The 13377-nt window shown below is 39.3% G+C and overlaps 1 protein-coding gene across 3 annotated transcripts in view; it reads right to left on the bottom strand.

Annotated features, from left to right (window-relative positions):
* Positions 1-13377, bottom strand: part of PLXNA1 (plexin A1) — a 385871-nt gene that overhangs the window by 50849 nt on the left and 321645 nt on the right. For all 3 annotated transcript variants that reach the window (XM_032209248.1, XM_032209249.1, XM_032209250.1), the window contains exons 20-21: positions 9979-10213; positions 2241-2383 (exon numbers count right to left, since the gene is read on the bottom strand). In XM_032209248.1, coding sequence (XP_032065139.1) covers positions 2241-2383; positions 9979-10213 — 378 coding nt within the window. The remainder of the gene's footprint in view (positions 1-2240; positions 2384-9978; positions 10214-13377) is intronic.

Here is a 13377-nt window from a genome sequence, read left to right as displayed (position 1 = left end):
TCGAACTGTTAGATTGGTGGAAGCTGGGACAAGTAACGGGAGTTCACTCCATTCCGTGGCGCTAGGGATTCGAACTGCTTCTGATCGACAAGCTCAGCGTCTCCTAAGGACTCCTCAATTGTCGGAAGAAAGCAAGGCAGTACTGCTACGCTATAGAAACTTGCATATGTACTCTAATCACCTGGTGTTTAATCACTGATTTCAGTATTCATAGTTGTAACTGTTACTGTAATCATTTATCCAAACAGTCCACTGCAAATGAAGGCTTCTTTTCTGAAGATTAACAAGTGTAATCTATCATGATTATTCAGGATCAATTGGTAGGCAGATGATTTTGGACTTCCTGGTCTAGGGCTGAAAGAGGGAGAATGACTCCAAAGGAACAATCAAACCAAATCAATGAAGTCACTGGCTTCCATGCCCTAGGAAAGACTAGAACTTGGTCTCATGGTTTTAATCCAGCACCTTAACCACAAGGCCACATTGGCTCTCAGTATACACAGTATTTACCTTTTAATATTTTGCACTAAATTTTCAAAATTTTGTGAGTCCTCTTGAGTAAATTGAATGAATGAATAAAGGTTTTTTAATGCATGGTTTTTACTTTTTAGGGAATTTCTACTGAATGAGAAATTGTTCAGAGAGAATTCTAATCTATGCACACTTTGTTAATGAAGAAAGAAGTGGACTGGTTAGTGAAATCCAGAGGCAAAGAGCAGCTCAGCAGTCCATGCCTTCTGAAGTAAAAAAAAAAAAACAACTACTAAAAGTAGCAAAACTCCAGCACTAGCTTACTCTTAGACAATGCAACTAGAAAGAACCACATATTGTAATCTCACAAAGGAGATTGATGGACACGGCAATAATGCCCATGTCATAGAAACTCCTGTGTACATACTCCTCTCTGGACAACACTAAAATAGGACAACATCTACTTGAGTGATTTTTAAAATTAACTGCTTTTTAGCGTGGCAATTTTTAATTAGATTATGCTGTCAGCAAAAGACTTCTGTTGTTCTCTGCCTTTGGCTAATTTTTATTCTCTTACTCTTTACTTAAAATCTTACTACTTGAACTGACCTTAGCAACAACTTTATGATCCACTTAATGATTTCCTATGGCTCCCTCTTTGCTTACCCTATTTGACCTACCTATTAACATTTTTTAAAAGATGCTCCTCAATTCTCCAAGTTGCTATCAAGCAATGTTGTCTGTAGAACTGATACTTCTTATTCTCATTTCAATTAAGGCAATAACGGCTGAATTAGTCTCTATGCTCTGCAGTTCAGAAGGAATACAAGAATAAAGCAACAGCAGGAGAGATTTAGTGATAGCTCAGTCATAACTGTTGGAAGGAAGGGTGTTCAAATCCTATACAAGACACAATTTTCCTAGCTAGCACAGCTCAGGTCAATTTCTTCAATGTTCAGCTCTTATCCAGTAAAACTAAATGGCTTATTTGACAAGATATTTGTGAAAGAAAAGTCCTTATGTGTAATCTTTTATACAAAGAGGAGAACCCCCCCGAAAAAACACCCCTCCACAAATCAATCAATTTTTGTCTTTGAACCATCTATAAATGCAGAAGCCAAAATCTGCTATCATATCGATGTTTGATCACAAAGCTCATAAATCACGTCCCTGGCTAGGTCTCAAGAACTTGCAGTTTGAAACCCTGGAAGATTTTGAGTTGATTGATCTAATATAGCATAATTCTCTGTTTGGATTTTATAATACCTACCTCCTCCTAATTCAAAAATTCCTATGATCGGATCCAGCATTTAAGAAACACAGATTAGTGTCTTCAAAATATGGATAAAATATGATACATCATGAACAACTTTCCTTGGTGACAACATTATAGTTTCCCCACCAACATCCATACTACTTGACCTTTAAAACAAGCAATCCCTTAAGTTTGTTCCAAGAATCAACACCTTGGATGTGACTTCTGTATTAAATCTTTATGAATAATGGGAAATTAGGAATCATGGGAAATTGATTTTTGAGACCATTTAGGCTAGTCTAAACCAATATCCTAAAACAGAGAAATGTCAATAGACACAAATAACACGCAAAAAAATTAGACTATAGAGATAACCCTCTCTTCTATAGAGAGATCTACTGCAGGAAATAGCAAACAAATTCCTTCTTCCTCAATGTCCAATCCTACAAAGCAGAAGAAATTAATGCAACATTAAAGATTATCCAAGCAGACACACATACGCCCATTACCACACCTCCATTTCTTTCAGGACAGGATGGTCTTCTATTCCTGGAAAGAGGACTCTCATGGCATAGGTGCAATAATCCAAAAATGGGATGCCAGCCCCATCCAAGTCATTGGTCAGTTCATGGATATCCGTCTGCAGCTCAGCAAAAGCTGGGGAAGAAATAGCAGATTTTAAAAAGTGCCCAGATAAACTTCCCATTCAAGAATTCAATGGACTAACACTACCAATTGTACTGTGCAGCTAAAATGTTGTTTAAAGTGGAAATATAATTAATTCATTAAAATGGTATCCTAGCTTACTTTAGTATGAAAAGAGAACCTATAAGGTTCATGTTCCCCAAACTCTACTGGTAGGGATTTCTTTAATGAAAATAGTTTAGTCTTCTGACACTGAAGAATCAAGTGGCAGATCTGGATTAAAACTTCAGTGTGAACTTTGACTTGGATTTATATACAAAAAAGGTACTAAAAATGAAAAGAAAAAACCCAAAGCAGAGTATTTCATTAAGGAATACTAGACTGGACAACGAAAAAGTGAGTCTCCCTCCTTCTTTCCCATCTTTCAAATGGAAGAACCATTTGGTAAAAAAGTACTATTGGAGCCCTTGGGTCTCTGAACCTACCATATTTTTCGGAGTATAAGATGCACCGGACTAGAAGATGTACCAGGATTTTGAAGAGGCAAATTTAAAAAAAGTTTTTGCACCCTGCAGACCTCCCCAAAATGGTCCATTTTTCATGAAAATGGGCCTTTTTTTCAAAAAAGGGGGCATGAATAGCTTTTAGGAGGCTTATAGAGTGTTCTTGGGGGCTGGAGGGTAAATTTGAGCAAAAACTGGTCATTTTTCGCTCATTTTTGCCCTCCTCAGCCCCCAGGAGTTTTCTGAAAGCCTTCATAAGGATATGCACAGCCATTTTGGTGAAGAGGGTGAGATTCAGGAGGCAAAAAATGCTGTATTCAATGTATAAGACGCACTCAGATTTTCAGCCTCTTTTATGAGGGAAAAAGGTGCATCTTATAGTCCGAAAAATATAGTAGTTGTTTGCTTGTGGATGTTTCATTTCCCAACTACTATCGGTAGGTAAAAGAGAGGTAGGGGACACGGTGGCTCAGTGACTAAGACACTGAGCTTGTGGATCAGAAAGGTCAGCAGTTTGGTGGTTCAAATCCCTAGTACCGTGTAACGGAGTGAGCTCCCGTTACTTGTCCCACCTTCTGCCAAACTAGCAGTTTAAAAGCACATAAAAAATGCAAGTAGAAAAATAGGAACCACTTTGTTGGAAAGGTAACAGCGTTCCATGCACCTTTGGCCTTTAGTCATTTTCATTTCATTTTCATTTTCCCTTTATTTGTATGCCGCCCTTTTCCCTGGGGGGACTCAGGGCAGCTCACAGTTCAAAAAAAGGGGGGGGGAGGACAAACAATTTCCAACATACAGACAATACAACATATTAAAAAAAAACACAACAGCCACACAATTCGAGTGGGGTTAGAGTCTTAACCCCAGGCCAGCCGGGACAGCCAGATCTTTAGGGCGGCGCGGAAGGACTGGAGGGTGGTGAGGGTCCGAATCTCCATGGGGAGTTCATTCCAGAGGGTCGGAGCAGCCACCGAGAAGGCTCTCCTCCGGGTAGTTGCCAGTCTACACTGGCTAGATGATGGAATTCGGAGGAGGCCTAATCTATGCGATCGTATCGGTCTAGTGGAGGTAATTGGCAGTAGGCGGTCTCTCAAGTACCCAGGTCCAATACCATGAAGGGCTTTGTAGGTGATAAGTAGCACCTTGAATCGCACCCGGAGATCAACAGGCAGCCAGTGCAGCTCGTGGAGGATAGGTATTACGTGGGTGAACCGAGGTGCACCCACGATCGCTCGCGCGGCCGCATTCTGGACCAGCTGAAGTCGCCGAATGCTCTTCAAGGGCAGCCCCATGTAAAGCACATTGCAGTATTCCAGCCTAGAGGTCACAAGGGCATGAGTGACTGTTGTGAGGGCCTCCCGGTTCAGATAGGGACGCAACTGGTGCACCAGGCGGACCTGGGCAAATGCCCCCCTGGTCACAGCTGACAAATGATGTTCGAAAGTCAGCTGTGGGTGCAGGAGGACTCCCAAGTTGCGAACCCTGTCTGAGGGGCGTACAATTTGACCCTCCAGCATGAGAGATGGAACACTTGGCCAATACGCGGGAGGGAAACACAGCAGCCACTCGGTCTTTTCTGGATTGAGCACAAGTTTGTTGACCCCCATCCAGTCTTTAACAGCCTCAAGACCCTGGCTCATCACATCCATCGCTTCGTTGAGTTGGCACGGGGCGGACAGATACAACTGTGTATCATCCGCATACTGGTGGTATTTTAGCCTGTGCTGTCGAATGATCTCACCCAGCGGTTTCATGTAGATGTTGAAAAGAAGGGTCATGCAGGTCACATGACCACGGAGATATCTTCAGACAGTGCAGGTTCTTCGCCCTTGAAATGGAGTTGAGGACCGCCCCCTAGAGTTGGGAACGACTAGCACATATGCGCGAGGGGAGCCTTTATCTTTACCTTACCAGTAGGTAAGTAGGTTTGCTTCCTGTTTATATACAGTAGGTCACCCTGCACATAAATAAGGTGCAAACCTGATCCTCACTCTCACTGATATTACTTAGTTGGGGTAATGAAACATCGGCAAGCAAACAACTAAATTTAGAGAGCACCAAGGACTCCACAGTTCAGTGATGAGCCAGATATTCTATTCTACTGGAATACAGTTTTTGGTGGGGTTGGAACAGTTCACAAGAAAAATAAAGCACACCCTACAGCTTTAAATTCACCTACAACAAGCCAGGGTGTTTGTTTTTGAGTTGTAAAGCTGGGGAGGGGAAAACTGTAACTAAAAGAGGAGAGGAATACAGGGGGGAAATCAAATTAATGCCACTTTAAAAGGAAGCTAGAAATGGCAGAGGGCTGTAGGCTGATCAGTTTGATGAGAAAAAACAAACCGTCAGTTTGAAAGGCACACTATCTTATCTGTAACTAGTGGGACTAGAAAAGAGAAAAGGCAGGGAAGATACTGCAGCTTTTAATTAAAAGTAGATCCTTTTATCTGCCAGCAATGGAAGAGAAGGCAAAATCCCCTCCTTCTACTCCCTCCCTTCTCCTCCAATCACTCTGTCACTATTTCTATCTACAGGGCTTTTTCCCCCATACTTCCTTTTTTTTATTATCTCATTTTAGGAGTCTGCTTCTAAAGCAGCTTCTGGGCCAACTTGGAGTTGGCAGGGTCACAGCCCCAGGCTCTGGCTTGTGGTGATAATGGGCAATTAGGTTTTATCAGCAGGATCAGAAACAGTATTCTGTCCAATTTCTCAGCATCTGTCTGTCACATAATGAGAGACACACAGTCTTTCACAAGCAGACTTCTCTCTTCCTTTAAAACTTTTCCTCTTAAAATCTCCCTAAGTTCCTTCAAACTGTACTAAACAAAACCCTCAGTAAAATTGCCCCATCTGACCTCAAAGCAGTGCCTAAGCTTATCAAAGTTTTGGGGTTGCAAAAGCTATAACGCCAGGTGCGGCATAAACCTGGTTCCTATGTTTTTTTTAAAAATCAGTATTTACCTACCTGGCAGGTGATAGTTGCCCTACCAATCACAGACTCCTCAATCAGAATGGCCAATGGTACAAGGGAAATCTGGCAATTACAATTACAATATACCTGGAGGAAACCATGCTACAAGTTTTTGCCTTAAATCAGAACGAATTGTTTCCTATTTGTGCTCATATAACACAGTAATGAAACTGGAAGCAGTACAAATATGACAATTACTCATTATTTGGCAACAACGTTGTAGGCTGTTAACATTGGTGGAAAAGATGCCTTCTTATCCCCCTGTCTCATAAAAACAGGACAACATATAATGTTCACTTACATCTTTCTGTTTTAATCTACTGTTTTAGCTGTTGCGCAACTCTAACACTCTTTCAGAAGGCACTAAAGATGTGGTTCTGCCAGCAGGTCTGGGGAACCCAGAGTGGGATTGAGCCCATTAAATGGCAGATATGAATGTGTGTTGTCGCTGGGGTGGGGAGTTATTATATTATTATTATTATTATTATTATTATTATTATTATTATTGTTGTTGTTGTTGTTGTTGTTGTACAATTGTATCACAGCGGCCAGTTGTTTCGCCGGATTTGGCATTGGTTACTAGTCGGGCCCCACCCAGGGGCCTAGGACGTCATAACGTATTTTCGTAATATGCGTGCAGATCCAAGCAGTGCGGCTTTTTGCATTTGACTGATGGTGATTTTGTCAATTTTTAACTGTTTTAAATGTAATTCCAGTGCTTTTGGAATAGCACCCAGTGTGCCAATTACCACTGGAATTACCACTGCTGGTTTGTGCCATAGTCGTTGAATTTCGATTTTTAAGTCCTGGTATCTTGCGATTTTTTCATGTTCCTTCTCGGCGACCCTGCTATCACCTGGTATTGCGATGTCTATGATTGTGACCTTATTTTTCTCAACCAGTGTGATGTCTGGTGTATTATGCGCCAGTATTTTGTCGGTTTGTATACGGAAATCCCACAAGATCTTGACCATCTGATTTTCGGTGACTTTTTCAGGCTGATGTTCCCACCAGTTTGTTGCTGTTTTAATATTATAATTTTTGCACAAATTCCAATGGATCATTTGTGCTACTGAATTGTGCCGCAATTTATAATCAGTCTGCGCGATTTTTTTACAGCAGCTGAGTATGTGATCAACAGTTTCATCAGCTTCTTTGCAAAGTCTGCAACTGGCATCATCAGAGGATTTTTCGATTTTGGCCTTAATGGCATTTGTGTGGATAGCTTGTTCTTGCGCAGCCAGGATTAGTGACTCTGTTTCTTTCTTTAATGTACCTGTTTTTAACCATAACCAAGTTTGTTCACTGTCCACTTTATCTTTTATTTTTTCCAGAAATTGACCATGCAGTGCTTTGTTCTGCCAACTCTCCATTCTTGATTTTATCACATCTTTTCTGTATTCTTGTTTTGTCTGTTGGGCCTTCAGTAGATTTTTGTTCTTTACTTCGATTAATAGATGTTCTTGGGTGTCTTTTAAATAATCAGCCAGTGCATGTTTTTCTTCTTCAACTGTTTGATTATTATTATTATTATTATTATTATTATTATTATTATTATTATTATTTCTTTAATATTGTGCTTTTATGTCCTATAAGCCTCCTTGAATTGCCATGTGCGAGTAGGCGGAAATACAAAATTTCTAAATAAAATAAACATCTCCAACATTAATTTTTTAGCGCTTCTCAGAGCAAATATGCATTTTATTTCTCGAGATCTAAGTAATGCCGAGATATCCCAAAGGTGCTTAATTTCAAGAGGCATCTGGATTTCCTGGTTTTTCTTTGAAGATGTTTCGCTTCTCAACCAAGAGCTCTTCTTCAGAGCTGAATCTCCATAGACATAATGCTGAGATGCTGAAAGACAGGTGTGCTTAAACTGTGAGTTGTGAGCCCCCTGCCCAGGGTGCAATGACCAACTCTAAATGATGATTCCAAAATATTTTACATTCTGGTTGGCTAAGTAGGAACACAAACAGATCTCACTCTAGGCTTTGCTTCAATTTTGTACAAGCCAGCTGCAGGCTTGCCAGAGCAGAAAGAAGCAATGTTTAACAGTGTTTCTGCTAAAAGCAGCAATGGAAGGATCATTGAATGTCAGTCTCAGCTTTGCTCACTGCTTTGCTTGCAAAAGTCTGCAGTGGATAGTTATGGTTTGATAATAATCAATGATACCCCGAATGACAAGGATCACCCAGAAGACTGTTTAAAAACAGCGACATGTAGGCTCCTTAATTATCAGTGAAGAGAGTCATTCACTGGCTCAAAAAAAGGAAGCAAAGGAAGAAAATGAGGAATCTGTCTCAATGTATCTTGGGGATATATTAAGAAATATTTCAATTGCCAGAATTTTGTAGCCTCTTCTCTTTCATTAACACATTTCTGCTAAGGAGATTTTGTAAGATTCGAGATTGGAAAAGGAATTTATTTTAGGCAAAGAACATGATAGTAATCACAGTGTTTGAAAAATTATGTGATATATAAAGATTTAATTTCAAATGGTGAAATTACAAGTGGTGTATTTACTTATTGTTTTAGGGAGATATGATGCTGGAAATATTGAGAATCCATGCTGTAGAGCCACAAAACTGCAGCATCCAAATTTTTGTGTTCCAGGTATTATAATTATAAAACTGCCACACCCATAACTAAGTCTGAATATAAATGTCCTTATACCCACTCTGACATTTACTGTTACCCGCCTTATAAAAGCAAATGAAAGAGGTCTTTTGGAGAAAAAACATTGGAGAGTGACCATGAATGTGTAGACAGCATAATGTAACATTATGTGGGGAGTGGAATGCTATTGTGGTTTTTGTTTAGTAATATAACTTTACCTGCAATTAGGGCATTTATGAACCATGACATTATGACTTAATACCCTTGCAAACATTACATTTCTACTCTGAACTTCTTCCTTGAAAATTATATGGTTCTGTGGTTTTCAGATAGCTTACGGAAGAAACTTGTTTTAGTTATAGAAAATTATTTTACATTATATGGCTGGATCATAAAAAAATAATAAATGAAAAGAAATTCTAAATGAAACTTATGCATTGCTTCATGGTCAGCTGAAATCATATGACGTGGGGGGGAGATCTCTATCTGATGTGGTTGTTTCATATGGTTGTAGACTGCAAACCTAATACTGTATATACTCGAGTATAAGCCTAGTTTTTCAGCCCACTTTTTGGGCTGAAAAAAGCCACCTCGGCTTATACTCGAGTCAGTGAAAAATTTGCCCGAAATGGAGGAGAAAAAGGGGCGGGGCCATGCCGCTGGGTGACACTCGTGAATGGCCCAGTGCCCCTGTGAGTTTCCCCTCCCTCTGTGTCAGTTTGCCGCGCAGCGCGCACCGCACCATCCCCCCTCCTCACGTTCTAATGTAATGCAGGGCTGTCTTACGATTCCCCTTCCTCCCCCTCCTGCCGCTCTGCAACGATGTCCCACCTCCTCCTTGTTATGGCAAGCAGCCACATAGCGATGTCCCACCTCCTCTGGTACAGTGATCCAATGATAGGAATCACTGTGCCGTGTGTCATAGGAGGCGGGACATCGCTCCCGCGGCTGCACGGGACATCATCATCACAGCGGGACATCAGCATCATGAGGTGAGTGAAGTATTTCATTGAATACACCGCTAGTTTACTGTTTTTCTTTGAAATAAATATTCAAAAACATTATTGGTATCTATTTTTATTTTTGAAATTTACCGGTAGCTGCTGCATTTCCCACCCTAGGCTTATACTCGAGTCAATAACTTTTCCAGTTTTTTTGTGGTAAAATTAGGTGCCTCGGCTTATATTCGGGTCGGCCTATACTCGAGTATATACGGTAATCCATCTTTTTTGGGGAGGGAGAAGTTATAGTGTTATCTAAACAACTAAATCATAGAAACTAAATTGAGAAGAATGCTTTAGAGGCCCATAAAGCAAACCTAAATCTACCATGATGGTGGAAGATTCATTCATTCTGTGATATGTTTGGTGCTTTAAAAAAACAACAAAGAAAATGGAAAAAAAAGTGTTGCAATGGAGAATGCTGAAACCAGCTTCTACCTGCAGTTTTTTTCTTACAGTAGTGGACTGACAACAATATAAATGACAGAATAGCAGAAAGATGGCAGGCATCCTCACCTTCCTTGCACTCCAAGGCCACCCGTGATTCCAAGTTGTCCATTTGCAGCTGGAGACGTTTGAGGGTGCGGTCAGCATCTCGAGACTTCCGTTTGTATGCAATAAGGACAATTATGATGATGAGCAAGAGAAGTCCGCCTCCTCCACCAATGCCAATAATGGCTGGCAAAGTCAACAGGTTGTCAGAATAGATCAGCAGTGACCCTGGAGAGAACTCAAACCCCCCAGCCTTAATCTGGAAGACACAAAGAAAGAAAAACATCCAATACTTACTCAAAAAAAAGACGTTTATTCTCTGTTTTACTTAGTAGAAAAGGAGGCTGAACATATTTTGAAATTGGTCAATTGAGCAGATTGTCCAGTAAAGATACTGAAAGGAACTATTGATCTAAGGACATTATCAACATATACTTTTCCATCTGGTGATCAGAACTCTCTTGTCATTGCAGGATAAGCAAAAGGTACCTTTTTTTAACTTCTACTTATTTTAAAACTAAGAAAAAAATATAGCAATAGCAATAGCAGTTAGACTTATATACCGCTTCATAGGGCTTTCAGCCCTCTCTAAGCGGTTTACAGAGTCAGCATATTGCCCCCAACAACAATCTGGGTTCTCATTTTACCCACCTCAGAAGGATGGAAGGCTGAGTCAACCCTGAGCCGGTGAGATTTGAACAGCCGAACTGCAGTCAGCTGAAGTAGCCTGCAGTGCTGCATTTAACCACTGCACCACCTCGGCTCTATACTCGTAACACTGATTTTTATTCTAGCAATAGCCCAGAGATTCTTTATACTCAACATACCATTATTAAAGTTTGTTCTATCCTCACTATTCCCATTTCTAACTATTTCTAGTTAGCATTGGCTGCCACCTTTAGAAGGAAGCAAAACGGTAAGAAAAAACAGTGGTGAGATACTGTAGGGTAAATCTCACACTACCAGAAAGGAGCTTAGATGGGATAGAGACATAGGCAGGCAGGCTACTGATACCTAACAGAAGTAAGGATCAAGTTTGATATATCATTCAAATAACATTATAATAATACATGGGATGCAAAGTATACTCCTCTGATGGATGAAGTACCGGGAGGTAAAAAATATTTTGGGTCCTTTTAAAAAAAAATGCAAGGCTATAATGAACTCCAGAGTAAGGCCGAACTGTTGTACTAAAAACTAACTTATATAATTCATACAGATGTTGTTAAGTGCAAAGAGAGAACAAGTAAAAAATTCAGTGATTAGTGAAATTTTTCTTTTTCCCTCTGAAACCAACATTAAAAAAACTAAACTAAGTTTATGATTTAATTAAATTTTGCATAAACCCAGATATGTCAATTTTGTCAAGCAGCCACATTATGATTGTTTTAAACATGCATAACCATATTTACTTTTTAACACATGCATTTTGTGCAATTTCATATAATATGTAGATTTTTGAGTGATAATTTTGATGCCCTATTTTGTTTAAAAAATTGAATTATGTAATTACTCCAGCATTCCTTCCTCAAGTACAGGTAAGAATTTCTAAAGTTGTAATATAGTAGTACATTAAAAACAGTTTTACAGTGACATTTGTAAATACATTGAAGATGGAAACAAGAAGGGACTTGCTAAGGAATGTGAGGGACTGAAAACAGTTCTGCAGAAGTGAAGCCAATTATATAGCTAAGAAGATGGAATTGACAAGCAGACCAGTTCCTTTGATCCTCTCTGGAGAAAGAGGAATTTACCATTTGGCTCTAACCAAAGTCAGCGTCTTTCAAAAGACATTAAATTTGTATTTACACTCTTCAAAAATTGCCTATTAACTGCTTTAAATGAATTCGATATCTTCAAAATGACAAATGGAAGCATTGGATAAGAGTCTTCAATGTTCAATCTTAGAAAATAAAATTGTATCTTTTTAAACTTGAAGAATTTAAAATACACATCAAAAAGCAAGACAAGATTTGGCACATAGAAAGTTTTAAACTGATGAAGTGTTCGGAAAATGTTGGAGTATTTGATTCTGAATATTAAATTAATTTTAAACAATAAATGCATTTTCCTAGGAAATAAAAAATATTTCTGAAGATGGAGACATAACAAGAGAACCAACTTACAATGGGGTAGAGAGATATTTTTGAGGAATTTTGATTTTAACATTGCAGGAAGAAGCAACAATGATCTATGCATCCAATGACACTAAGTAGTCCTTGAATTACGACCGGTTGTTTAGTGATTATTCAAAGGTATGATGGATTATAATTGAGAATCAAAATCCAAGGATTGCCCCACCAGTGTGGCTACCTGATCACACTTTGGGTGCTCAGTAACCAGGCTGCATTTGCTAACATTTGCAGCACTCTGTGACTCTATGGTCATGTTTTATGACAGTTTTGCTGAAAACTGCATTTACTTCTGATTTTCAGCAAAACCGTGTCCATAGAGAACCTGTGCTTCACTTAATGACTGTGGATTTGCTTAAGGATTGCAGTGTTCACGTAATGAATGTGGATATGTTTAATGACTGTAGCTATTCACTTAATGACAGCTACGAAAAAGTCCTCAAACTGTCACGTGACTGATCCACTTTACAATAATGATAAACAATGGTCATTACTGCCATAACTCGAGGAGTACCTGTACTCTAATAGCTGAAAATGCAAAGGATCTGCAAACTCTAATAATGGAAATCAAGGAGCATAGTGAAAAAGTGGGATTAAGATGAAATATAAAGAAGGATAAATCAAACTAATGACAAATGTAGCAACCAGCCTTAGAATTAATAAGATCCTGGAGTTGTGGAAAGCTTCTGCCTTTAGAATGAACTGTCAATAGTAAGGAACTAGCAGTCAATATATATGCTGCAAACAAGAACTTGGTATAGAAGCAATGAAAGCCTTGGAAAGAACACTGGATGCTATGACATAGCTATACCTAAAAACTCCAGAATTATGTAATAATAATTTCCCCCAATGATGGTCTATGGACATGAAAGTTGGATTGTGCAATAAAAGGACAAAAAGTATATTGACTGTTTTGAATTTTGGTTTTAGAAAAAACTCCTGAAAATACCATGAGCATCCAAGGAAAGAAGCAAATGGTCATAGAACAAATCAATAAAGAGCCCTCATTAGAGGAATAAAGGACCAGGCTGAAATTATCATATTTTGCACATATTGTGACAAAGACCCAGCTTTCTTGAGACATCCATAATGCTGGGAAAGGTGGAAGGAAAGAGAATATGATGACAGTAGCAAGGAGGACAGACTCATTTGCAGTAGTGACCAGTACACCATGGGGAAATCTGATGGACCAGTCTGGGGGCAATCATCTTGGAGAAGGTTTATCTGCCAAAATTCAACACCAAACTGACAGCGCATAATCAATAAAAAGTTATCTCACAAAACTAAATAA

This window comes from Thamnophis elegans, chromosome 2 (assembly GCF_009769535.1).
Source record: "Thamnophis elegans isolate rThaEle1 chromosome 2, rThaEle1.pri, whole genome shotgun sequence".
NCBI lineage: Eukaryota > Metazoa > Chordata > Lepidosauria > Squamata > Colubridae > Thamnophis > Thamnophis elegans.
This window is presented reverse-complemented; position numbering and strand designations above follow the sequence as displayed.